Source organism: Chlorocebus sabaeus, chromosome 3, assembly GCF_047675955.1.
Source record: "Chlorocebus sabaeus isolate Y175 chromosome 3, mChlSab1.0.hap1, whole genome shotgun sequence".
Taxonomy (NCBI): domain Eukaryota; kingdom Metazoa; phylum Chordata; class Mammalia; order Primates; family Cercopithecidae; genus Chlorocebus; species Chlorocebus sabaeus.
The window spans coordinates 22,712,285-22,740,269 of NC_132906.1; the positions used below are offsets into that span (position 1 = coordinate 22,712,285).

General features: G+C 44.9%; 1 protein-coding gene across 5 annotated transcripts; it reads left to right on the forward strand.

The window, feature by feature from the left end:
* SERP2 (stress associated endoplasmic reticulum protein family member 2) lies at positions 1-27,883 on the forward strand. Of its 5 annotated transcripts, none has more exons than XM_007960310.3 (4): positions 1-4,406; positions 4,646-4,756; positions 10,163-10,235; positions 20,689-20,850. In XM_007960310.3, exons 2-4 carry the CDS (start codon positions 4,673-4,675, stop codon positions 20,838-20,840), a joined length of 309 nt encoding a protein of 102 aa, XP_007958501.1. In that variant the 5' UTR covers positions 1-4,406; positions 4,646-4,672; the 3' UTR covers positions 20,841-20,850. The 5 variants fall into 5 exon arrangements, 4 of the variants coding, with proteins under 4 accessions (XP_007958501.1, XP_037842660.1, XP_072869987.1 ...); XM_037986732.2 differs by lacking the exon at positions 20,689-20,850 and adding an exon at positions 27,441-27,883 and having other exon boundaries at positions 11-4,406; XR_012092090.1 differs by lacking the exons at positions 1-4,406; positions 20,689-20,850 and adding exons at positions 20,858-21,075; positions 27,441-27,883 and having other exon boundaries at positions 4,414-4,756.
* Positions 27,884-27,985: the final 102 nt, after the last annotated feature.

Below are 27,985 nucleotides of genomic sequence, written 5' to 3' on the forward strand. Positions count from 1 at the left end.
AGTGGAAGAATTTATTGTAAGGATTTCAGGTACCATGGAATAAGAAGGATACCATCACTGGTTCCACCGTGACTGCTAGGTACTACCAGTCTCTAGAAACCCGACCACGAAGATGAAGTTTAACGTGTCTCTGTCTTTGCACCATTTGATCAAGATTCACAGTTCCCAAAAGGAGAATCTCATTGGCCAGATCACAAGCCACCCTAGCTGTGAGGGGTTGGGAGACCAAGTATCTGGCCCCCTTATGCTTCATGGTGGGAAAGAAGGTCCTAAGACTCTCACAGTGATGGAGTGCCCTAAACATAAAGAATGTTTGCATGCTGGTCAGCCACAGAAAAATGAGAGATGTCCAGTGCATCGCAGTTTAATAGTGTAGCATCATTTATAAAGATGGGTAAAACTCAGTCTGTACAGCCACACATCCAGTGACCTGAGTGGGGCACATTCATGATTAATGGGCATAGGCTTGTTAGGAATTCTTGCTCTAGAGGCTGAAAATTGGCTGGGCATGGTGGCTCACACTTGTAATCCCTGCATTTTGGGAGGCTTAGGTGGGCAGATCACTTGAGGACAGGAGTTTGAGACCACCCTGGCCAATATGGTGAACCCCCGTCTCTGCTAAAAATATAAAAATTAGCTGGGCATGGTGGTGCACGCCTGTAGTCCCAGTTACTCAGCAGGCTGAGGCAGGAGGATTGCTTGAACCCGGGAGGCAGAGGTTACAGTGAGCCAAGATTATACCACTGCACTCCAGCCTGGGCGACAAAGTGAGACTCTGTCTAAAACAAAAATAAAAAAATAAAGGCTGAAAATTTTACCAGCCAAAATTAAATTTTAACCAGTTAGCAGTTTCCTGGTACTTTGCCCATAACAATTTGAAAAGTTGTGGTTGAGCACTGCATGCTAGTGGCATGTCACAAAACTCCGTGCTGCCACCATAGATGAACTCAGAGGAACTTCTCCTTAACCAAGTTGCCATTTTCTCCTCCTGAGTCCTCGAAAGAGCAAGACGACTCCATGCTTTGCTCCTTCCTAGTCTAGTAGTGACTCAGGAACACAGCTTATAGACTTTAGCCCCAGCTCCCCACAGAAGGGTTTGGAGGCTGAGTATAGGAAGGGCCAGGATCCACGCTGGGAAACTGCTTGGTCCATGATGGTGACCCTCAAGGCAATAAACAGGACTGAGTCCTGCAGAGGAGCTGGCCTGACTGCAGAGGACAAAAGCAGGGGTGTGAGTAGGTAAAGTGGAGGTCACAGCACAAGGCTTCTTCATCCAACCAAGGACATAAAAAGTTGCAGCAATTTCACATCCAGGAATCTAATTCCAGTATCGCGATATAGGAGAAACCAAAGTGTTGTCTCCCACTCTCACACAGCCAGCACACTTTTAACACCAGATGTGTGGGGGATGTTTCCCCATACACCAAGCAATTCTGCAACGGATGCCAGTTGGGTGTCCTGTAATTCAATTCAGTTCTGGCACTATGTACCTGGAAATAGCAGGGGCTCAGGGTTTGATCCTATGAGACCGCCCCCCGTTTCAGATGCCCATCCCAGGTAGTAGGTTGTCTCCTGTACCTCTGACTGCCCAGCTATAAACTGGAATTCCCCCGACCCACTCCTTGTTTGGATTAATTTGCTAGAGTGGATCACAGACTCAGTGAAACACTTTACTTCTGTTTGCCCATTTATGGCCAAGGATATTACAAAGCATGTAGATGAACAGTGAGATGGAAGAGATGCACAGGGCAAGAAATGTGGGAAGGGCTGTGGTGCTTCCATATCCTCTCTGGGCACGCCACCCTCTAGGAACCTGATGTTCTGCTCTCCAGAACTCAACAAACCCTGTCCTCTGGGCTTTTATACAGGCTTCATGGCATATGTCTGATTGATTACATCACTGGTCATTGGTGTTCAACTTAACCTTCAGTTCCTCTCCTCTCTGTGGAGGTTTGGGGGGAGGTGGTGGGACTAAAAGTCCCAACCTTCTAATCCTGCCTTGATCTTTCTGGTGAGCAGCCCCCATCCTGAAGCTATTTAGGGGCTCCAAGTCACCAACCATCTTATTAGCATACAAAAGGTATTTTCATCACTCTGGAAATTCCAAGGAATTTAAGAGCTTTAGGTCAGGAAACAGGGACTACAATCAAATATATATTTCACAATAGCACACACAGATGTACCTGCACAAGTACATACTGATCTATGTACAGGAATATTCACTGAAGCATTGTTGGCAACCACACAAAAAAAACTGGAAATAATCATCCATGGTTATATCAGTTCAATATATTACTGTATAATCATACTATGAGATGTAACGCAACTACAAGAAAGATCATATATAAGTGATATGATAATGTTGATACATTAAATTAGAAGAGTATGTGGCAGAACAATTTGCATACTACTATTCCATTTTTTTTATAAGGGAATGTACAAATAGTCTTGTATGTGTATAGAAAGCACTGGAAGGGCAACCTAGGAACCGTGGGAACTTTTGGGGGAGGGTGGCAAGGAAAGAGAGACCTTTACTTTTCATTCTCTATCCGATTTCTGTTTGACTATTTGCTGTGTGTATGCAGTCTATTCATAATTAAAACAAACTAATTTAAAATGACGGAAAAGTGAACCATAGCAGGAAAAAGTAGTCAAGGGTAAAGAAAATTTTTCCCCAAAAGCTCAGTTAAGAACACTTCTTAACTGTACTCAGTGAATGTGAAGACCCAAAGAGAAAACAGTCTCTGTATCTTTTCCTTAATGTCGCTCAGAGCTAGGTCTCTACTTACCTGATGAGGACCCAGGTCGGTCTCCTGCCCTGGCATTTGGACGTGATCTGAGAGGAGTAAGTCAGGTAAAGGAACCTTCTGGACCACAGACAACAGCCAGGCTCAGCAGGGATCACTGAGGTAGGAATCCCCCCACCCAACCCACTAAAAAAGAGCCAGCAGTTATTAAAATCATGGGACTAGAGCGGGGCAGACTGGGTTTATGGGCCTGTTACTACGGTGGTGATGCTAACGGTTAAAAGGCCATGGAAGCTTGTTTCAAATTAATTGGCCTGCAGAGTAGGAAAAAAAAAATGACCCTACTAATGATGCTAGGTAATTCTGTCTTCTAGGTTACAGCAAGCAGCCCCCAGAACGACCTTTATTGAAGCCTGAGTGACAAGAAGCCTGTAGCGGGGTGAGGGGGACCTGCTTGGAGAAAGGCCCCAAAAGAGAGGAGCTCTCCCTAACTCTCCAATGACATGGGAAAATTTTACTCATACAAAATTCCCTGGAAATCCAGCCACCCACCTCTAGAGAAGGCCTAGAGATGCAGCGGCCAGAGCCAGCCTCAGGCCACAGCTCTTCTTCCCCATGCTGGGGGTGCTGCCGCTTGCCTTCACCCCGACCCTGTATCCCCACTTTCCACTGCCCCGGATCGCCCAGGCTGAATGTCTCCTCTTCTCCTCCACTATTCTGAGCTTCGAAGAGCTAACTCCAATGTGTTCAGCATATGGAAAAGTGAGGAACTGAACCCCTTCCACCCCTGCCTCCCTAGGCAACCTGAAGAGCTCTTGGGCCCTAATACCAGTGTCTGGGAGGCGCGTAAACGCTTCCATTTTTATCCTTCCACTGCAGAAAATGCCCGGTTTATTCTGGGAGACACTCAGACCCCTCGGGACAAGGGTAGCTAGAGAGAAGTCCAAGCTGCCCTGGGTGGGTGGGGAGTCAAGGCAGGCCAAAGCTTCAGATTTAGACAGTAACCACCAAATCCGACCTGGACTGCAGGTCCAAGGCCTTTTCCTCTTTCCTGCATGCTCCGCTCTGCCGCTGGCCCATCTTCCAATGTAACCCCTACAACCACCAAAGCAAAAAGACCTGTCCCAACTCCATCCTCACGGCGCCATCTCCAACCCTCTGAGGATCCCGCTTCATGTCTCCTCTATTTTACAAAGCAGCCCTCCTTGCAGCCCTCACGAAAAGTTCTGCAGTGAGGTCCCCCAGAGCGGGGCCCTTCCCCAGACCCTTAAAGAGAAAGTTCGTTTGGTGGGCCATACCCGGGCAGCGCGGGCCCTGCCCTGGCCTGGTTCTACTTGTGTCCTGAAGTCCCTGACCACCGCCTTGAGTCCAGCCCTCGTCCAGGGGGCGGCGGTGCAGGGGAGACCGCGCGGCCTGGCCTGAAGTGCGGCCGCTCCCATCCCTTCCCCGGGCCTGGGGTGGGTCCCCCGCCGACAAACTCAGGACGGGCTGCGCCCCTGTCCCCTACGCGCTCACAAACGCCTTGGTCGCCCGAACCTTCGGCCCCGCAGCGTTCGGCTGCAGGACCGCGATACTGCAGGGCCCCAGCTCTGCGCGCTGCGCTCCGGCCCGTCGGCGCGGGAGGACGCGCGGCCGCGCCTGCCTCGGTGGCCGCGCGGGGTAGGTAGTTGCGGGGACCGGAAGGATGGCGAGGAAGTCGGAGAGGGTTTCCTGAGATGAGAGATTACTTCCGTCCGGGCTGCGGCCTCTCTCTGGAGCCGGCTTGCCGGGACTCGGGGAGCGGGGTGCGCGTGGCTCCGGGCCGCGCCTTGCCACCTGCAGCGCCCGGGTGGGCCGCGGGGGCCTCGGCGGGACGCGCTCGGCCCTGTCGCAGGAGCTAACGTGGGGGATCCTTGTAGGTGGGAGCATTTCAGAGCGCCCAAGCCATGGTGGCCAAACAGCGGATCCGGATGGCTAACGAGAAGCACAGCAAAAACATCACCCAGAGGGGGAACGTAGCCAAAACCCTGGTAAGGCGGGGTCGGCGCCCGCCGGGCCGAGCCGGGCAGCCGGGCGGGGTGGGGGCGGGGCCGGGCGGGTAGCGGCGCAGGGTCCGGCCTCTCTGCTCCTGGCCCGCCCCTTCTGCGGGGTCCTGCAGAGTGTGGGCTGAGAGCTGGGATCAGGGCGGCGCGGTCCGCTTGGCGTCCTCGTGGGCGGAGAGGGCCCTGGTTGGTCGTGGCCCCTCTGGGAGTGGCCGCCTGGCTACCAGGGAGGTGCAGAGGAGCCCTCCTCCCCGCCAGGAGACAGCTGAGCCTTGTCCCAGGGAAAGATGGAAAGCTTCATCCTTAGGGGCCAGTTAAGTCAACTGCGTGACACAGAGCCTGGAACCTAGTATGTTCTCGACCGTTTGTTGAATGACTGAATGAATGAATCAATGGTTAAATGGAGGCCACTTTTCATCTCCTCCTCCCAGACTCCACTCCTGCTTTCCCTCCCCAACAGACTTGCACCAGGATCAGGTTTCTTTCCAGACCCTTTGTTAGGGTTTCCATGGAGATATTGAAAGGGCTCAAAATGGGGAGTGAGATTTGGACCCATATTCTCTCCAGCCTCCTTTTTCTCTTTTACCTCTCTTCCAGTGAAACCTCCCTCAGCCCCTAGGCTAAAGTCTAAGGGCAGCATTACTATTCCTTCCACTCGGTGAATTCAGACTCATTCTGATGGTATAACTTTAGAGACCAGTTTATTGTCAGGCGTTCGGTGTCCCTAGAACTGTAAATTGAAGGTTTGTAACTGGACTTTTAAGTAAAACCTGTGCGTTACACTCAGGAGTTTCTTTTAGCAAAGCAGATTATCTTCAACAGAAAATGCAAGGCCTGTGACTTTGGACATTCAGAGGCATGAGTCGCATGGGTAGTTTGGCGAAGTTGGTCTCCAGGTATATGAGCAAAGGCGCCTGGGATCTGTTACCCCATACAGTTAAGTGGAAATCCAGCTGAAGCTTGGAGTTTGGCTGGGAAAGCTTGCAGATTTGATGAATCAATTCCTTTTAGCCGACGAAACTATACTGGTTTGATTAACTAAGCAAAAAGCTAGATCTGTAATCACCACGCCAGAATTCTTGCAAAACCAAGCAGTATTATGGTAGAGAAACTCTAGGATCAAACTCAACTCTACTTAGAGCTTTATACACAACTCTAGACCTAAGTAATCCTTAAAATTCTCTCATTTAGGAATTAGATCACTTAGTTGTGATTAGGGCAGCAAATGTCAAGATGCCATCAAATTGGAACCATTTTGTTACATTGATTTATGTTTCCCCTATTTTTACTGAGGAAAAAAAATGGCTGCCCAGGTTGACATTGAGAAGCAACTTATAATTGATGTTAAGGCATGCAGGGTTTTATATCCCTAAAAGATCAATTCTTCCTTCTCAAGGGATCAGACCTGCTAACTGACACGGTGAAAAATAACTAGTCATGTGGCTCTTTTTCATGAACTAAAAAAAACAGAGTTCTGTTGTCAGATCTCAGTTGACAGCTTATCTGATTATAAAAATAAGAAGAAAACAAGAACTAATTTCTAAGGCTGTTTTATCCATTAGGTTCTATAGACTCAGTGTCTGCCACCTCAAGTTCTTCCAAAAGACTAGAAAACGTTTGGGACCCAAACAAAAATTATTGGCTCCAAAATAAAAGAAGAAAATGGAAAAATTGGGAAAACACTGTTTAAATACCTGGAAAAGGTACCAGTCACCTGCCATTCAACTCAATGTTCAGAGCTACATTTAAATTATATTTAATGTTCAGTGTGAGTTCATTTTAATATGCTCTAATATGTCATGGCATGGCTGCCAAGAAACTCTCATAGTGCCTTGCACCTATAAGAGTTTTTAAATGACCTGGCTAAATTTGTAATGAAAGGTTTCCAGACCAAGTCGCATCAATGTTTGCTTTGCATTGGTTGGGGGGATTTTGGTTAACTTTATTGTAAATAGATTATTATCCAATAGAAAAATGAAATTTTCTTTCAAAGAGAAACTTGACAAATCCTAAATCTCATTTTCTTAATTACAAGTCAAATATGATTATACTTTGTTAAAAGTAACTTGCAAAAGATCACTATTCAGGATGAAATTCATTAAACGGGAACATATGTATAGATTCCAACTGAAAATTCAGACTAATTATTCAGAAATAAACTTCTTTAATTGTATGCAGATGCTTCAGTATTTTATTATTAGCTAATAGCTTACGGATAAATTAATATTATTCTACCAGATAGCAGACTAATCCAAGAAACAAGGCCGGGCACGATGGCTCATGCTTGTAATCCCAGCACTTTGGGAGGCCGAGGCGGACAGATCACCTGAGGTCAGGAGTTTGAAACCAGCCTGGCCGACATGGTGCAACCCCATCCCTACTAAAAATACAAAAATTAGCCAGGCATGGTAGCAGGTGCCTGTAATCCCAGCTACTCGGGAGACTGAGGCATGAGAATCGCTTGAACCCGGGAGGCAGAGGTTGCAGTTAGCCGAGATCGTGCCACTGTACTCCAGCCTGGGTGACAGGGCAAGACTCCGTCAAAAAAAAAAAAAGAAAGAAAGAAAGAAAGAAACAGAGAATTGGAATAATCATTTTGTGATTATACAGTAGTAACTTCTCCAGAATGAATGGAGAATTTAAATTTCAGAGTTCTGAGTTACCCTACTGGTATCTTAATCACAGGGAAAGCCATTCCCTGACATTTTTGGAGCCTCAAGAAGTAGCAAACTCATGTTTAGAATAAACCATGTCATTTGCAGAACTGCTACTAGTTTTCCATACCTTTTCCAGCCATAGAGTCAGGTTTATGTGAATTGTCCCAATGGGATTGTGCTGGGTACCCCTTCTAAAAAGCGGTCACCCAAAGCCGTCAAAAAAAGATATATAGGTACTCTGATCAGCCAAAGTCCCCAAATAATGTTGATTCCCTGGAGAATGTCATCCAAAAGGTTTTTGTGTTATATGCTCCAAGCTATACATGCTAATCATCTGTTTTTTCTGCATATGAAAAATAAAGGACTCTGTTTGGTATCTGTCCCGGGCAAATAATTCATTACAGGCTCCTGAATTCACTTATTAGCTTTGCTGGAAATAGAGATAAAATGAATCTTTTTATATAGCATTAGTGGCACAACAGCAACAGAACAGGTTTCTGGACAACTGTGACAAGTTCCTAGGTAGGTGGTGGAAGAGGGTGGGAAGGGCGAATGTCACACTTTGTTCAGGTAGCTTTATGAATGTTGTTTACCGGATCTGATCTTGGCCTGGCCTTAAGGGCCAAAAAATGGCACAGTTACCTTACGCAATTATTTAAGACTGATTTTGTCCTCATCTGATTAAGAGCAGCCACCGATTCCTTTGCAGTGTGACTTGCCGGCATGTAAGTGGTGGTAGATACAGGCTTAGTCAAGAACAGAGAAGTGAATGTCTTAATCCTTAGTCACAGTCTACCTGCAGTTGACACTTTAATCCGTATTTCTTGTGTAGGAGAGATACAGGGATAATCCTACACCAATTAGGAAGTATTACTAAAAAGACAATATCCTTCCTAGAACCTGTGTTTACTCTGCCTAACCTAAGAAATCTTATTTAATGAAACTTGTATGTTTATTTGTTCTTCAATGAATGTTTATTATCTCCTATGTTTAACTTCTGTGCCAGGCATTTCTGTACATTACTACATGAACAAGACATAGTCCCTGCCCTTGTGGGGTCTACAGTCTCATAGAGAGACAGATATTAAACACACTATCACAGGAATAAATATAGACCTACAAACTGTGGCACATGTTATCAAGAAAAAGTATATGGCCATACAAGGGACAAGTAGACCCAAGTGAGGTAAAATAGAAGGGCTCTTTGGTAAGCTGAAAACTAAAGAACTGTTGCCTTTATCTATGATAAAATAAATTCCTTTTTTAGATGAGAAGCCAGTTTATATTTACATTAGCCTAGAACTTAATTTTATATCTAAATACAACACATCATAGATTTTGCAGTTTTAATATATGATAAATTTTCTAGGAAAGCAACTGCAATGAAAATCAGAGAAAGATTATCCTTTTTTAAAGAAGTTTTTGTTAGAAACATTACTAAAACTTGTTCAACATTTCAAAAACTTACATCCTTGATGATAGCACCACTCATTTTTTTTTTTTGAAACACTATTACATACCTTCAGTCTGAATGTCAAGCTGTCATATTTGTATGGATATGAACATACTTTTTAGCCCATATTTTACAATGTTGAATATAATGTTTAAATGTCAACAACATTTAATTGAAATCTGGAATTGGGTTTTATGATATCAACCACAAATCAATACTTGTGAACATTCCACTCTACCAACATGTTTTTCTTTGTGTGTTTTGCATGTGAATTCTTTAATGTGTATTGAATGCAGCCTATTTTTCAAGCTAATCAGAAAATAATTAGTGAGTTATTTGGGTTTTTTTTTTTTTTTTTCAGTCTCCTATTTGAGAAGTTTACTTCTTTTCTGATGCATCTGTCAGAAAATATTTGTTGTTCTGATTGATTTGGGTTTAAGGACCAAGCCCCACCTGCACATAGACCTGGAGGTGTTTTGTCTGTGCTTTTGGTTTGAAAAAAGCAGGAGGTCTGTAGGGCTTCATTCATGCAGTTTTGACAGTCACCTTCTGCTTCCCAGAGAATTCAGAGACCTATCCCAATTGCAAGCTTTATTAAGGCTTAGGAGTTTTATTACAAAATACTGCTTCACTCATAACCATTCACAATTGCTGTGGTGCTTCTATTGTTCCAAGGATTTCCACTGTACTGACTTCCTAATTTGGGGGTGTGTAAAAGGTTTTGAGAAAATGTCTGTGATCTCTGATCCTGCTTGGAATTCACAGATGCAGAAACTAAATATCGAATCTATTCATGGAAAACACCCAGGCTTTGTAATGAGGCAGACCTAAATTTGAATCCCAGCTCTCGCTCAAGTTAACAAACTTTGAACCTCAGTTTCTCAACTCCAGAATGGAAATAATAATACTTGCCAGAAATAATGAATGCAGACTGCCTGGTATAGTGCCTGGCACAGAGCATACCTTCAGCAGATGCAAAGTTATTATTAATATCATTTTGGTTCCTAAATCACCATATTGGTTTATATGTTCATACCATATCTGTCCCCAGTTACAGTTCACTGAGTTACAGGGAAATTAATAAGGTTATTGATGAATTTTTGCAAACCTATCTCCATCCTTTTAATGGACTTCATCCATCTATATCTGTCCACTGAGGGATTGAAATCAAGTCTGTCTCATTCACAGTAGAATCCCTAGCACCTAGCACAATGCCTAGTGATACTCAGATAAATGTTTCTTGAGTCAATGAACCTAATCTTACTTTTTCCCATTCCCTTTTAGAGGCCGCAAGAGGAGAAATATCCTGTGGGACCATGGCTGTTGGCACTGTTTGTGTTTGTTGTCTGTGGCTCAGGTATGGGAGTTTCACTGAACTTATATCCCATGTTCTCCGCTGGACTTTGAAAAACGTGTTTTCTTCACAAAGCAAATAGATGAAAAACATGTTGGTCTGGGATTCAAGTCTACCACTGCCTTAAACCTTAATCTTAATGGGTTTTGATTTAGTTTCCATTCCAAATACAGGTAGAGACAGAATTGATACACTATCAAATCCTAATCATAAAATGATTACACTGAGTAAAGTGGCTGTATACACTGTAGAGTTCAGTAAAGTCTTTTTGTGCAGACATAGCCTTAAAAGGGCATTGGAACAGAAGGTGAAACACCTGTCTGCCTGTGATAAATCCACATTCCAGAGAAAGGGAGAGGCCTTATGCCTTATGAGAAAGTTCTCCAGAACTCCTAGATACAACTGAGCCTTTGACCCAAGACTTCAGGTGTGGGTCACCTGATACTGTAAGGTGGCAAATTGAGAGCTTTACTTACACACATGCAGATACACACACACACACACACAAATGCAGGGAAGATGAGCAGAAGCATTGCACCATTGTTTCTAGTTACATGCTGAACTAGCCTTGACATGGTTCCTGATCCCCATATGTTGGGTCTCAGAAATCCTTGTGAGTGGAGGTCACTTCTTCTAACCACACAGCATATGCCTTTAGGGATTCCCACCCTCCATCAGCTCACTGTTACTGAGGGCAGGAAGGCAGGAGGTCCATATCTTCCTGCTCAGGCTTAGGCCTCCCAGCAAGACAGCCTCTGCCCCAGTGACAGGAGAAGCCCATGACTAAAGATGAATGATGCATTCAAACTTAAAATCATGAAAATTAAAAAAAAAATTTAAGATGGATCAGTTCCTTTTATCTTCAAGAGACCACTCTTCCAAAGAAGGAGAAACTCTTAGGAGGAAGGAAGGATCCAAAGTACTTAGCATTATTGTTGCTTGTGGCTCAAATATTTTAAAGATGATTTGTCATTCCAAGATGAGAAAATCTTCCAAATAAACACAGGTCTACTCTATTCCCAAAGAAGTATCCTTAAGGACGTCTTTTAAACAGCTGTTTATCCAATACCTGTTTGAATACTTCTGAGGATGGGGTGCCCACTTCTTCAAAAGCTCATTCCATTTCTGCACAGCTGGAATTCTATTAGAAGTGTCTCTCCTGTTTTAAATTATGCTATGCTGCTTCTCAGTTGTTCAGATTTGAATTCCTAGGATAACACAGAATACACTCGTTCTTCTCTAAGCACCTTGAATCATCAGATATGTTAAAGATGACTGCCTGGTGGCTCCTTCTGCAAACTAAGCTTCCCTAATTCTCTCAACCTTGCCTCATAAGATGTGGTTTCTAGACTCCTCTTCTGGATCTGCTCAATGACTTTCTTAAAGTATAGCATTTGGCAGCACATGCCTGTAATCCCAGCTACTCGGGAGGCAGAGTTGCCATGAGCCAGGGATCGCGCCACAGGCGCGGTGGCTCACACCTGTAATCCCAGCACTTTGGGAGGCCGAGGCGGGGAGAATCACAAGGTCTGGAGTTCGAGACCATCCTGGCCAACATGGTGAAACCCTGTCTCTATAAAAATACAAAAAAATGAGCTGAGCGTGGTGGCACGCACCTATAGTCGCAGCTACTCAGGAGGCTGAAGCAGGAGAATCGCTTGAACCACTGAGGCGGAGCTTGCAGTGAGCCGAGATGGCACCACTGCACTCCTTCCTGGGCGATTGAGCGAGACTTTGTCTCAATTAAAGAAAAAAAAAGTATAGCATGTACAGCTGCAGAAGGTGGTCTAGAAGCAGTGCGACCACCACAGAGGCAGTAGGATTGTCACTGCTCTTGATTTTGCTCACCACTCTGCCTCTATTAATGTGACCCAGCCTTGCAGTTACTTTTTAACAGTTGCAGCACATCCTTGACTCACTTCTAGCTGACGGCCAGCCAAGTGCCACCCAGCTCTTCCTTACATAAACTTCCTGCAACCCTGGAGACACGTCTACATACCCCTTTATCCCAAAGTCTCTTCTGTCTCCATTACGTATTATTTTATTTTACTTATGGCCCTCATTGGCAGTTGCAGTTATTTAGTTTACTTGCTTAGGTTCATTTCCCTCCAGTAGGATATAAGCTCAGGGGAGGCAGTGTTTATTTTTCATTTAATTTGTAGGTCCTAGTTTAGTATTTAGCATATAGCGCTCAGGATGGATGGATAGATGGATGGATAAAGCCAGATATTCCTCATACTGTAGATATCTAGTTGACCTTTTTTGAGACCTAATATAAAACTTTATTACTTTTTTTATTCTCAAAGAAGAACGATTACTTCTATTAAAATTTCATTGTTGGTTATCATTTATCTTTTAATGCCATGTCCATAAAGTTCAGAAACATAGATGAACATGTATAATAAATGAATTATTACATTATAATATATAATATGGTCAGTGACATTACATGAGATATTCATGTATTGTCCTTCATTAGTAATGCATAAGGCCAAGCACCGTGCAAAATTGCAGTGACTATGGTACATTAATGCAGTATTTTCATCAATACCTACATATTCATCTGTGATGCATTGCCTCAGATGATCTGTCTCTGGTATTCAACTAAGAACAAAATAAAAACAAAGCTATGCCTTTATCATACCACAGAAAAATCAAGATAATAAACCTGTACAAAAAAGTTAGCTATGTTTTCAGGCTGTATGACCAGTCTGTAGATTATCAGACCTTGAACTTTGAGCCTCTCATCTACTTACCCTTTTCTCCCAACGTTATGGTCTCTGAAAGTATATTATTCTTCCAAGTCACTGATAAAAGTCTAGACTTGGAGAAACACACAGAACACAATTAGAGATAACCTCTTTCAGGTTGACTTTGAGCCTCTAAGCAAAACTCATGCAAGCAATCATCATGGCTTGAGGGTCCCCTCTGTGCCTGGCACTGTGCTGGGCTTTGGAAATACAATCCCGTTTGGGTGCTTGCAGGCATTGGGAGAGGCAGATAAGGAAACTGTCAGTTGCAGCCCAGGGAAAGCACACTGCGATAGTGACAGCCGAGTTTACAGGGTGCTTGGCCAGCGTGGATAAGGAACTTCCAAATCGTACTCAGCAGAAGAGGAAGTTTCCAAGGGGAGGTGCTGTTTGAGCGGAGTCTTGAAGAACAGACAGCCAGACAAAGGGTGTAAGGAAGGTGACTCTGCATGGGAACACTATGTGGCGGTGGCATGGTGGCTTCAGAGAATGTGCTGGGCTCAAGACTATAAGGGGCTCAGAATGGCCGAAGCCTACTCTCAGGCATCCCTGAGCCCAGTGACCATGCCACCTGTGTTGTCAAGGGTCTAAGTAGATAAAGATGTATGTAGGCTTCAAGATACACTGTGGCCTTCCCCAGTCTGCCCCCTTAGGCAGCCTATAAGCGAGAAAGCCAGTCAAGTCATTGGCCTGGCTTATTCCTCTCAAACCCATGCCAGCTCTCAAAACCCATCTCTTCCTTTTTGAAGGGCTTAAAAAACTATTGTATGGCCTAAACTTTTGCCTGGCTTAGCAGCCCATACAGGAGGACCTGTATCTTTCCCTCTTGGGTAAATTGGGACATTTGCTAACAAGCATCTTTTGGAACTCTCCTGGTCTCCAGTGGTTTCCCAGGGATTAAGTATGTTAGCTCTGCCTCTCTGGAGGTATGTGCAGGGCCATGGGATGTGAGCCTGCAGGGCCTGGAGATTTGGATGAAAGAGCCCGAGAGGACCCACTCTTATTGCCATACCACAGCCCCTGCCCTTAGTGCCTAGGGCTCTTTTTGTTTTGTTTTGTTTTGTTTTGTTTGTTTTTTTGAGACAGAGTCTCGCTCTCACCAGGCTGGAGTGCAGTGGCGCAATCTTGGCCCACTGCCACCTCCACCTCCCAGGTTCAAGCGGTTCTCCTGCCTCAGCCTCCTGAGTAGCTGGAACTACAGGCGCCTGCCACCATGCCCAGCTAATTTTTTTTTTTTTTTTTTTTCAGTAGGGACGGGGTTTTACCATGTTGGCCAGGATGGTCTTGATCTCTTGAGCTCACGATCCGCCCGCCTAGGCCTCCCAGAGTGCTAGGATTACAGGCATGAGCCACTGCGCCCAGCCGCCCAGGGCTCTTTTAATGATGCTGATTTCAAGCTTTCTGGTTATAAAGCCATTTTGCTTTTATGGAGAGGTTAGACATGAAACGAGACTTGAGCCATCTTACTTTCTCTGTCTTCTGTTAACATGCTATCATGATCCCTAAGCAATGGGCCTCATGCCTTTTTTAATCATAACTAAAAATAATTACCACCACCGTTTTTTTTTTTTTTTTTCTTGCCAACTTTAGCAATTTTTTTGTAAGCCTCAGCTCAAGTCGGGCACAGTTCTCACAGAAATGTGTCACTCTTCTCAGCTTGTCCTTGGTACCATGCCCTTCCTTCTATCTTTGTACACGTCCTTTTCTAAACAGAACATGTCATGAGAAACACAATAGCTCCTTTAGATCCGTCCCTGTTGCCACTTCTCTGGGATTAGTCACGATTCATTTCGTCCTGCAGAGCCAACTATTCCCTCTTGAGTTTCTCCCATTTTAGGGTCACAGGCCGTAAGTGCCTACCCATCTTTTCTCTACATTTAAAAGAATGTGCGGTCCTCAAGTCCAGCCCATTTGTCAGCTGCTTTGTTTTAGGTAATGAGCTTTCTGGTAGGTGCTAGGATAGTTGAAGCCCTCATCAGTGGTCTGTCTCACCTCTGTTCCAGCTTTGTAATCTGAAATAGGAAAATTCCCTGCATCTCACATCTGCCTAGCTGTTTGCAGTATGCACACCTGCACCCGCACACCTGCCCTGGCCTGCAACAGTCAGGCCAAATGCATTGGAGTGTCTTGTAGGATCTCCACATCACTGCAGACAGATAGGCCCTTTTCCTATTCCTTTCTATTAGCTCTCCTTTGAACAAGATACACCCCTATGCCAGGCTCAAGTTCCATTTCACCAAGTTCCAGTGGGACCTTGGAGGTCATATGACCTTTCTTTGAGTTCATGTGGTTGGTTACTCTTATTTTGTGTGTTTTTATACAGATGCTAAGGAAAAAGGCGAAATCTTCTAATATTAATAAAGGCGTTGATCATTGATGTGAGTCTCTTGAAAGTCTCACTTGCTTTCATTACCTTACTCTATTAACCCACTTTTCTCATTGATGATTGGTTGGGCGAAGTGCTCTTTTTAGAAATAGTGCCAGTGTACCTAGGGTAAATAAATATTCAGGTCAGGCAGACAGTAACGAATGCACATTTTATCTGCTTTTCTGGCTGTCTTCTGGGAAAGAGTTAGGACTGGTAAGAAGCTGGCATTTAAGTATGTGCTCACTTATTGGTCAGCCTTTCTCTGTTTTATGTGGAAAAACAGCTTAACAAGCCTGTAAAAAGTCTACAGGACCCCTTTCTCATAGAGAGTCAGGGGTCACTGCGATCACTTGCCTCCTGCTTCTCAGCTTCTCTCCTGTGGCTTCCTCCTGCATGTGCTTTTCACGCCTGCCATGCTAGTAAGAGCAAGATAATGAAAAGGAAGGAACGAGGACTGGGAGAGTAGTGAGGGGACACAGTCCAGGCACCCAGAGACCCCTGGCATAAACACGCACTCAGGGAATGCCACCCCTCATTGCAAAGCCAGATGGGAGCAACAGACCTCCTGGGGCTGCCCCACGCCCCCACCCAGATCCGAGCACAGCACAGCCCTGTTCTGTCTTAGGCACTTGGTGGAAACCTCTAGTACATTGCCCTGGTGAGAGGGAGTTTGGGGAGGTTATCTAAATACACCCTCTTCAGAATAAGCAGATTTCTACTTTCCATGATTGCAAAAGTTCTCTTAGGCAAGGGACTGCTTTGAAAATTGACCAGTTGGCACTCATCGAATAGGCAGCCTCTGAAGGGAGGATAGTTTCAGGATCTGCCAGATGTCAGTTCCGAGCCTAGATTCACTTTTGTCAGCTGAATGACCTTGGACAAGGTATTTACTCTTGGTATTGATTCTCTTATCAAGAAAATGGGGATAATGAGCAGCCCTCCCAAGGTGTCCTGGCGTTGAGTGGCTCTGGGAATCTAAGTGCAGGCCCATAGCAAGCTCAAAGCCTGCAGCTACAGTCACCACCACCTCTGTCCTCGTAGCCCTCATGGGAAACAGTGGTACCACGGGACTATCGGTTGTGCTGTGGGGTGCTTCAACTCGCACACACCTGTCATCCTTCCAGGCTGTACATTCAGTTGCGGACTCGACCTCTCACATGGGTCTCAGTCTCTCAGCAAGCCATGGGCCCTGCCTCTTCACCCCACAGATGAGTGGGAGCAATGTGAGTGATAGCACTTTGGGTGCATGAGACTGTTTTCCCACATGATAAAGCGTCAAGTCTTCCCCACAGAGGGGGAAGGGACACCAACATGCAGATCACAATCAGTGAAAAGCAGTTTGTCCTTTAACTTGAATATCAGGAAAAAAAAAGTGAGTTTCATTTCCTTAAAGCAACCCCAATCCACCACTCTTTTGCTGTAAAAGTTATCTTTATGAGATACAAAAGCTTTGGGAATAGCATATTCTTCTGAGACATGGTATTATCCAATTAGAACATCTCAGGGCTATATCTCGTTTCATTTTGTTTAATTTGATAACCAGTTTTTTTTTTTTTTCTTTTTTGAGACAGTCTCACTGTTGCCCAGGTGGAGTGCATTGGCACCATCTTAGCTCACTGCAACCTCTGCCTCCTGGGTTCAAGTGATTCTCCTGTCTCAGTCTCCCAAGTAGCTGGGATTACAGGCATGCGCCACCATGCCCAGCTAATTTTTGTGTTTTTAGTAGAGACGGGGTTTCACCCTGTTGTTGAGGCTGGTCTCAAACTCCTGGCCTCAAGTGATCCACCCTCCTCGGCCTCCCAAAGTGCTGGGATTACAGGTGTGAGCCACCGTACCCAGACAGTTTTATTAATATATAGATTATGTAAGAAATCAAAAACCCATTTCTTAATCAATACCTGTTATGAGTCTGCTGAGATTATTAACCCAAACAGGTCATAAACTTCTTGTCAAACCTTAGCCTGGGATTTTGTTTTGCTTGAGTCTGTTTAACTGGCTGGATTTGTCTCTACTTGATCTACTAGGACCTGGATCAACATCGAAGGCCAAGGGATTTCAGTGCCCTCATAAGAGACTTTGCGCTTTTTTTCTCTCCCCCTTTACTAAAAGTATTATCTTCCATTTCTGCAGGCAGTGGGGCCTCTTTCCAGGTAAGCAGCTCATCCTGGCTCTGCCAGTCCCGGGTTTTGAAACCTGCCTCTTTGCAGAGCTGTTTGAGAGCTTCTGAAGAATGCTTGCTTTTATCTCAAGACTCAGAGGCAAGCATTAGCTGGAACATCTGTCTGAGACTGTTCCCCACAAAGATACTGTCACACAGATAGGTCAACTGCTATCTTCTCAAGGCACTTGCAGACTTGACACGCTTCCCCAGCCCATTCATGGACCTAGTCACTGCTGTTTGTGCTCAGAGCCCTCTCCTCTGGGTGTTTCCTTTCCCTTTTGTCCCCAGCTCTTGCATGAGCCTTACTGAGAAGGACTCTCAGGCTGTACCAATGCTTAGTGGGAAAGTGGGCTGCAGTTAATTGCTAATGTCTGTCCTGAACACGGTATGGCTGACAGCGCCACGTTCTCATCTTTGCTATCCTTAGCCTAAATTTTTTATAAGGTTATTGCCACAGTATTCACAAGATGACTGTCTTCGACATTTCCAACTTTCCTCTTGACCAGAATGCCTCCTGGACTTGGTGAAATGAGGTCTTTTCCTTAATATGCTACCTGTTTGGATAATTTTATTTAGAGTCAGCCTATACATGTTTCTTGTGGTCTTACAGTATTATTTACCCTTTCTGAGTTCTTGGGTGTGATACCCTATGTTGACAGGATGCAGTAATCTGAGATGGCACTCTCTGCAATGCGGTTGTAATTCTCTCTGTCCTGATGCCTCAGTGATAGTTTCAGGCAGCATCAATGGAGTCACCATCTAATTCCCATCATCCTTTGACTCTCAGAGAGAAACTCTTAAATACCAACCATGCCCCAGTTCCCTCCCTCAGACTGTTTCTTCCTCATGTATTCCTAATTTCAATTTTATTTCTCTTTCTCTGGCCAGCCCTGATATTCATTTCCTAATTAGAGATTATGAGAATTTTAATGGTGACTAAAGCCTGGCTATTCTTGAAACTGACAAATGTTTATTTCCCATCAAAGGGAAGCCTCTGGGGTAACAGGATTAACTAGTGACTGTTATTTTCTTCACTGTTTCCTATAGTTTCCAAATTTGTCAGTCAGCATATATTACATTTATAAGCAGAAAAAAAATGTGTTTAAAAAAATATCTAGACTAGTGGTTTTTGGTCTTTTTTTTTTTTTAAGCTGCAGAACTTTGTTCAAATCTCAGAGAGAAATAAATGAAAGAGCAGCTGTTCTGGTTGAAGTGAAGCCTGTGTATGTTTCTGTTTGCATTTGTGTGTGTGTTTGTATATGTGGGTTTTTTGTGTGTGTTTGTTTCCGTGTGTGTATTCGTGAATGTGTATGTGTTAGTGTGTTCATGAATGTGTTCATATGTATATGCATGCATATGCTTGCTTGCATGTGTGTGTGTGTGTATAGTATACCTCCCTATGTTGCTGGATATTATGACTTTCTCATCCCCAGAAGGGAGCACACATCTGGACTCTCTTTGCCCATCAAATAGGAAATTGTGCCTGGCTCCAGGGCTGGCCTCTGTTATTGCAGTTAATGCCTTTCAACAAAGAGCTTGCGAGGTTTATCAGGCACCATCCGTTGGGAGTCGCTCCGCCGTTTCTGGGCAGGGACATTCCTTTCATCTGTCAGTTAACAGGCGGCACTTTCCCCCTGTATTCTCCAGGGCCTCTGCCTGCTGTGTGGCGGGGGAGGGGAGAGAGAGCATGTCACAGACAGGTCCTTTTTCAGGACAGCCTTTTCAGAACAGATGTGAAGACGTGATTCTCTGAGATGTCCTTGGCAGGGCCTGAATCCTCCCGTTCTCCCATCCTTGTGTTTTGGATGGTCCAGGTCTCTCCCTGTATGAATGTGCTGGAGGCCTCTCCATTTCTGGAAGGACCACACCCGAACTTTCCCCAGGACTGGCTGTTCTGTTAAGGATGGTGTGGAAGAAGAAAAGTACAAGTCACAAACATGCCAGGGACCTATGAGAGGCCAGAGACATCTTTTCAGTGCTCTCTCTTCCCACTCCCTGTGTGGCCACCAGTTTTGTGGCAAACTGTCTTTGAGCCCAAAGGTTGAGGAGCCAGAATGGAGCCTTTGGCAACAACTAAGAAACATTTCTCTGTGAACTGTTAGCTGCTCTCTGAAATCTTTTGGGGACACAAAATTTGAGGAAGGTCTGTACTTTGTGGTGTACTGGGTGAAAGTCACCACCTTAGCATGTGCACATGCCATAGCGGGGAAGTTAACATGGTTGCTAAGAGCTACAGCTTCAGGGCCAGACTTTGTGGATTTGAAACTACCTACTAGCTATGTAGCCTTGTCTAAGATACTTACACCAAATCTAAGCCTCAGTTCTTCTCTTCTTAAAAGAGAATGGTCCTGGTTCCTAACTCCTGGGACCCTCAGGACTATTAATCCTGAGGATTAACTGAGGCAATGCATGTGGAATGTTTAGTGGAGTGAGAGTGTTGGCTTTATAAGTGTTTGCTGTTCTTGTAATTATGTTTATGGTCTGGCTCACACTGCCTTCCCACCTCTCCATCTCCCTGGGAAGGTCCTCACCAAAGCTCTGAATGCTTAAGAGGGAAGAAATAAAATTTTGCCTATTTTGATAGCTTTGCTTTTTGATGGTGAGAAAATTTGTAGTGGGTGAACATAGCACTGAGATATTGAGGAACCTCCATGAGCCAAGACCAGCGGCCCCCCTGGATAGGTAAAAGATAGGGTTTGTAAACCAGAGAGTCAGTGGTGTCACCTCTGCAGGGATAGCTAGAACTTCTCTAAGTCTAGAAAGAGTTATTTATAAACTAGCCCATGAGGGTGAGCAAGATCTGTTTGTATAACTGTTTTGGCTACCATTTATTGAGGACTGACTTCTTGTAATGCCAGGCCCTACACATACATCTTCTCCTCTGGTCACACAGTCCCTGCAAAGATGCCATTACACTCATTTTTCCAGATCATGAAACCGAGGCTCATAGAAGAAATTGGCCAATGTCCCATAGCTAAAAAGTGAGAGAGCTAGTCCCCAAATCTAGTTCTTTCAGACTCTAAAACCCATCTGTTTTCCATTACCCTGCATTCCCTCTCTCTTACGGTTTCCCTGAAAGTTCTATGAAGCAAAAGTTTTCCACCAATTTAGGCCTTTAGCATATGACTGTGTATTGAAAAAAGCTCCTGCTAAAACATCCCCTATTTTTCCTGCCAGAAAAAGTGTGTTTTCCAGAGGTTCCTGATGTGCAGCCATCCTGGTTCTTGCTCCCAGATGGAGAAAGACCTGACCCAGCCACAGGCTACCTCTTGGTTGGGCCACCGGTGTCCCCACTCACCCCCCGGACACTTGCTCCAGGACAGACTTGAATTCGCCATATTTGCAGGTCAACCACATAAATTGGCCTTTCCTGGAGACTGCCAGAACTTTCTCAAAACTGTAACATCCAGAGGAAGTCACCTCCACCCAGGACCGGCAAGTGGGATGTGAACGGGCCGGCCCTGGACAAAAGACTGAGGCCATTCATCTGCTCTGGAGTTCATCCTCGGGATCTGAGAGGCACAGCCTGGTGAAGACATCTCATCAGCCATCGGCTCCCTTAAGGTGACCTGCGGCCTCCTTTGTGCCCTGGGGGCATTTGGGCTTGTGTAGAGGCTCTCTCTCAGAAGCTCTTTCTGCTATTTTAATGCGGATAGAAAGCTTTACATTCTTTGCTAATAACATCTGGGTTTTAACAGTGTCTTGTTGCCCTCGCCTGTCTCTGGCATCTCTCTTTTTTCCCTCTTCTCCATCTCTAGAGAAGCCACCAGAAAATGGCGTCTTGCTTTTGACTTTCTTTGCGCTGATTATTTTAGAGAACTTAGTGATCTACTCTGCAATGTCTTGTCTCCTAACATTTCAGCTTGTTTCTTAGAGAGCCCATACTTTGCTTTCTACCAGCTCTTTCATCATTTTCATTTTCTTAAATGAAAAATAAGCAAAATGGTATGATTTCTACATTGTCTTGTTCTCCTAAAGGATATTCTTCTTCCGGCCTCTCTCAATCTTTTTTCTCAGCAACTCCCTTGATCTCCTTTATCATCAATTTATTGTCAATAAAAGTGGCTTTAGGAAGCCTCCTGTTATCTGGCAGGGTTCCAGCTTTCTGACACTTTCCTATGGGACCCACTTGTTATGTCATCCCTGTGTCCTTCTGGCACTCCCTCTTAGCTGGGGAGGGTCAGTCCCCAGGGTGAGAGTGGGTTGGGATGGCCCATTCTCAGACCTTTAGGGGTTTATGGTCTTGTACTTCCCCTTCGAAGACTGAGCTTTAGAGACATTTGGATCTAAAGGCAGCCATTTGATGCTGACTCTTTGGGTTTGCAGAGTAGTCATTTGAGGTTTTTAAAATGTATTTTCCTCTGTGCTTTTTGCAATCATCCACTTTTCAGTAATTCAATAATATTTACAGAGGACCTACTTTGTGCCATCCCTGGTCCCTGTTATCCTGGAGCTTGTAGTCTAATGGCAAAGAAAGATGAGTTAATCAAGTAATCACACCAAAACACTTTCAATTCAGCCATGAAACTGTGTAAAGGAGAGGCACATGGGGCTATGAAATCATATAATGCAAAGGACTGGTGTACTCTCAGGTAAGTGGTTCTCAAAGTGTGGTCCCTGGACCGGCATCTCAACGTCTGCTGTGAACTTGTTAGAAACACAGATTCTCAGTCCCTTAATTCCAGGGCTTGGGGAGAAGGTGTCCAGCATTTGCATTTTAACCTGCCCCCTAGAGACTGTGATGTGTGCTCAAGTCTGAGAACCTCTGCTCCAGGTGATCAAAGAAGGCTTCTCTGAAGACATTAACTTTGGGTTGATGAAGGAAAGTAGGGAATAGGGTAGGGTAGAAGTATTTCAGACAGAGAGAATGGCATGTGTAAAAGCCCTGTGGTCTCACTCCTGTAATCCCAGCACTTTGGGAGGCCGAGGCGGATGGATCACGAGATCAAGAGATCAACACCATCCTGGCCAACACAGTGAAACCCTGTCTCTACTAAAAATACAAAAAAATTAGCTAGATATGCTGGTGCACGCCTGTAGTCCCAGCTACTCAGGAGGCTGAGGCTGGAGAATCACTTGAACCCGGAAGGCAGAAGTTGCAGTGAGCCGAGATCGTGCTACTGCACTCTAGGCTGGTGACACAGCAAGACTCCATCTCAAAAAAAAAAACAAAACAAAACAAAAAAAAGCCCTGTGGTGAGAACAGGGAGCTTTTGAAAACATGAGGGAGTGCCCCAAGCAAGGAGAAGAGTGATACAAGGTGAGTCTGACAGGTCTGGACAGGGGCCAGGATGTGCAGGTCACAGAGGCCTCATCAGGGACTGGGCAGCGGGAAGCTTTTGATGTGCAGTAAACACGGTAGTGACAATATATTATTTGCTTTTATTGAAAGGATAATTCTAGCTACAGTATGGAGAAAGGATGGAAGAAGAACAAGAGTCGAGCACTGAGAGGGCCTCACTAGGGTCTTGGGGAGAATGATGGTAACTTGGACTAGGGTGGCTTCTGAGGAATGGAAAGAAGGGTGCATAATCACAAGATTCCCAGGTAAAATCCACAGGTCTTGGTTATCAATTGGAGGTGTCAGGAAGGACTGTGGTGTTTTGAGTCTACATGCAAGATGGAAGATAATGATGCCAGTTTTAGCAGTGGGAAGAGATCATGAGAAGGTCCTGTTGAGTCCGAGGTACCTCTGAGCCACCCAGGTGCAAATATCAACTAGATAGTGGAAGGTGTGCTGGAGCTCAGAGAAGTCAGGGCTGGAGATACACTAGGTGGCAATTCAAACTGTGGGCTGGGAGGCATTGCCTAAGGAGGAAGAATGTAATGAGAAGAAGGCTAGTAACATTCATTGCAGAATGTCAGCGCCCATGTTTGATGGTCAAGTGGATTGTTTCCTCTAAAATAAGCTTAGAGGAAAGAGCCAAGAGAAGGAGGAAAACTAGAACATAGAAGACCATGGTTTCACAGAGGCCGAGGGAAGAGAGTTTCCAACAGGAAGTGCCCAGCAGGGGTGAATAAGGCAAGAGAAGGTGGAAGAACGCCTGTTACACTCAGCGACCCAAAAGTCATTTGTGACTTTAGCAAAAGATGTTCAATGGAGGGAAGAGAGCAGAAGCTAAAATGAGGTGGATTGACACGAGAATAGCAGGTAAGAGACTGCAGAAAGTGAGCATAGACAGCTCTTTAGAAATGGTTGTGAAGAGGAAGAGAGGGCCCTGTGGATGGGGATGTGGAGTCAGGCACATAGCTCTGGTGTGTCTGATTTTGCAGTGGGAGTGCTCCTAGCATGTTAAAGCCTAAAGACTTCGTTGAAAGGGGGAGGTTGAAGAAAGAGAAATGGGATCATCTAAGGTTACCAAGGGCCAGGATCCTTGACACAGGTAGGAGGATGCAGAGGCTTCGTGGGTCTCGTAGCTCCTGCTCTCGCCTGGACTTTTCTGAACCTCTGGGACCTGCCCACGCCCTGATCGCCTGCCCTGGAATGCCTGCTGTCCCTCCCTTTCTTGGCATCTCTCCTCCCCGCTGTCTCGCCTGCCCACAGTTCCTCTCCTGCAGCCTGCTCTGCTGTTTTCTCAGCTTTGTTCACCCACTGTTAAGTTATTAACTTGTCAGGGTCTAGACTCCCCGCTTCCTTTCCCTCTTTTGAACTCACTGCTGGCTCCCTTCCCATTTGCCGCCTCAGAAAGTCAGCATTTGGAAGGCAGAGGTTACTCTGCAGGTCAGTATTGGCAGGTACACAGGATTACAGTTAATATAATTAGTATAAGATGTGTAAGTTTTCTTAAAGACCATGATACAACTGAAAAATAAACACAACTGTTATCTTGTGGAGGTAAATGGTGAACTTAAAAATAGACTTTATTCAAAGTCGTGTCTCCAAGAAGGTTCATCTGTGAACGTGTTAAGGATCGCTGGACTCTTACACGTTAATTCATGGATTCAATTATGATCAGGAATGATCCTCAGTTTTTAAAGCAAACTCAAAGAACTAGATAAGTTATTTTAATATCAGTATCGCTGTTCTGAGACATACAAACTTTATCTTAGTTTTTTTTTATTATTTTTATTTTATTTTTATTTTATTTATTTTTTTTGAGATAGTCGTGCTCTGTCGCCCAGGCTGGAGTGCAATGGCGCAATCTTGGCTCACTGCAACCTCCACCTCCCGGGTTCAAGCGATTCTCCTGCCTCCCACGTAGCTGGCACCACCACACCCAGCTAATTTTGTACTTTTAGTAGAGACGGGGTTTTACCGTGTTGGCCAGGATGGTCTCCATCTCTTGACCTCGTGATCTGCCCGCCTTGGCCTCCCAAAGTGCTGGAATTACAGGCATGAGCCACCGCACCTGCCCTGTCTTAGATTCTTTAGAGAGATTTGTAACAGTTCCTTAAAAAAGAATTGCACGGTTTCTTATTATTACCTAGAACTTTTGAAGTTATGAATTAACTTAATATGGGGGCTATATGGACTGAGACACCGATGGTTTCCTGTTTGTTGACTTACATCCTGCTGATAATTTTTTGTCTAAGGGCAAGAGTAAGTAAGAAGTAATATTTTTGAGCATCTAACTATGTCATCCTATTTATTCCTTGCCATCCTTTGAGGTACTTATTATCCACAGTTTTACAGGTAGAGAAAGCAGGCTCAGAACTGTGTAGTAATTTCCGAAAGTTCACAACTTTGCAGGGTGGCAGATGTGCTAAGCGCTGGTCTGCATACTGGGACACGGAGAAGCAGCAGTTGTTGAAGTCATGGTAACAGTGATGATAGCAGTAGCTACCAGGCACTGAGTCCTCCATGTGTGAGGACCCTTCCTATATGTCATGTGGTTTAATCCCTATGATAGCCCTGCAGGGGCCATGATCCTCATTTTACAGAACAGGAAGCAGCCTCGAAGAGGTTAATTATTTGTCCAGTCACACAGCTTTTCAGCAAAGAGCTGATATTCAACCCAACTCCATCTGATCCTAACTTTCTGCTCTAAAGTCAACTTGTTTGTCAGGATTAGCAATAGTTCCCTGATCACAAGAACAAAGTCTGAGGCATGGTAGATGTAATTTTTTTTTCTAATGTTGAATATACAGCTGCCTCCTGGCATTCCCATTGAGCCAAAATACAGAATGTTTATTTAATTTTTATTCCTTGTGAGCCTTGGTGGGGAGGAAAGGAACATCAGATATTTCTGCAAGCTTATAAATTGTTATAGGGTACTTTCTCTTCCATCTACCAACTGCCCTTGTTAAGACCCGCCCAAGAACCCAAACTTAGCTAAGAAAACATCTGAGCACATCCAGAATTAAGTATCACAAGTTGTTGAACCAACACCTTCACCATATCTACAGATGAATCCCTGACACTCACATGGAGCTGATTTACTCTGATTTGACTCATAATTCTAACGGTTTCTGTTTTCAGCTTAGTCTATACCAACAAAATAATAGTAGAGGGCCCACTGCAGATGGGTATAGTAATACCAGAGATGAGAAGAAAGAGACCCAAAAAATGATCAGAAGCAGAAATGAGAGCCCGGAAGTGCAGCTGACCAGAAGCATTTCAGTGTCAGATCAAATGCTGCCTCCTCTGTAGCCAGATCACAGCACATCTCATCAGTTACTGGTTTTCATCATGGTGACACTGAACATTCATGGAAAGTTGGCATTGAAATATGTTGGTATCTATAATTCAGGAAGGTAGTGATGATGGGTGCAGTGGTTTTAGGGGAAAAAAGCCAAAAAATGCATTCGTGTTTGTCTACCCTTAAAACCCAGCTGTCCAAGAACAATTCCCCAAGGTTCCGTGCATCGTTTCTCTTTGTATCCTCGAAGTGCAGTGTCTGATACATAGAATGTGCTCACTGATGCCGGATGATGAAACGTTGAATGACTTGTTTCCTAGGGTTCTGGATAACTCTGTTTTACCGTGGATCCTGGATGTATTCCAGGATGACTTTATGAAGGCGAGAAGGGGTAAGACCCCTGAGAGCTCAGTGTTTATTCTGTTTTTACACATAGTTAGATGCGATAATACCCACCCTCCTTAAAAAAAAAAAAAAAAAAAAAAAATTCAATTTTTTGTTTTGCCAACTTTCCATGAATGTTCAGTGTCACCATGATGAAAACCATGGTAGTTACTCTTATCATTACCGTCATCTTTGTCAGCACTGACCAAGGTTGCTCACTGGGGAAGATGTGAAAAAGAAGTTGGGATCTTCCTCTCCTGGGACACATTTGAAACCCAGTAGCTGGAAGCAGGCCGAAGCTGTGTAACCAGCTCTCATCCACATGGGCAAGGGTCCCAGGAGTTCTCTGTGGGCTTACGGGCTACCCAGCCCCTTGACAACCCCAGTTATTAAAGATTGAGCCCTGAATAAATCAGTGCGGCTCTCCATGAGAGACAGCTGCCTTTCAGAGAGTTCCGTGTAGCCGGAAGATAAGCACGCATGGAGCGTTCTGGGCAGCCAGAGGCTGGCCCGTGGGCTGCTCAGAGCACCTGGTCTGCCTTCCCAGCACAGGGCTGATTGTTTTACAGGTCACAGCCATTTTGAAAAGGCAGACTCACTGACCTGTTTAATGAGTGCAGTTTCTGCACGAAAGCCCATATCCCTCTCCCAGGCAGCCCCAGAACTTTGCTGGGGAAGGGGGCCAAATCTCCTCTCAATGCCTGAGGGATTTCTGGCCTTAACTGCTGGTGGAATTAGCGGGAGTTATCTATAAATCCCTGAGGCATCCATCAGCCGACTGAGCAAGGCTGCCTTTTTAAAGAAGTTCACTGACCTCTTGTTAACTTAACTCCTTGTTAGGAAATATCTAATCAGCTGTGAACTAACACGTCAGGGCCCAGGGGTCTGCAGAAGCCGGCTCACTGTGGGCCGGGTTTCCAGCTGTGTGCAGTCTGGTGTCTGAGCTGTTGTGTTTTCCTCTTTCAGCTATCTTTCAGATCATTCAGAGCATAAGGATGGGCATGTGAGAAGGCCAGGGATCTGACACCACCTCCCTCCCACTGGAGAGCGGAGGACCACGGAAGCGGTCAGCCAGTTTCTGCGGGAAGCAAGCAGGCCACACGGAATAGAAAAAATCGCTCCCCCACTTGTTCCCTGATCACTTCATCGTGGATGTCAGACCAAATTGCCTTCTCACAGGACATCTTGGTGCATCCGTGTTCTCAAGCGGAAAGGACATTTTGCTTTTCTGTTGGCAGGATTAGTGGCCACGCGGGTCGTCCGCAGCAGTGCTGTCTTTTTGGCTTTTCCCTTGGTTTCACTAATGCGTGCATGTGGCCCTCTGAACGATCACTGGTTTACTTTCTATGGATACAATCTCTCCCCCATTGAGAATTGGTTTTACAAATAAATGCCTTCGTTCAACCTTATACCATGTGTGGGTTATAGTGAGAAAACGAAAGTGCAGGAAATAGCGGAATAGCTCAAGGAAGGTTGGGAGGTGAAGGGACTTGGTTATGCAGTTGGAGGAG

What these genes read in the sequence shown, in the direction of transcription:
- SERP2 (XM_007960310.3), top strand. Translation starts at nt 4,673, where the DNA reads ATGGTGGCCAAACAGCGGATCCGGATGGCTAACGAGAAGCACAGCAAA. An exon ending in GGAACGTAGCCAAAACCCTG is followed by an intron (nt 4,757 to 10,162) that starts GTAAGGCGGGGT and finishes ATTCCCTTTTAG; the next exon opens with AGGCCGCAAGAGGAGAAATA. An exon ending in GTTTGTTGTCTGTGGCTCAG is followed by an intron (nt 10,236 to 20,688) that starts GTATGGGAGTTT and finishes TTTTCCTGCCAG; the next exon opens with AAAAAGTGTGTTTTCCAGAG.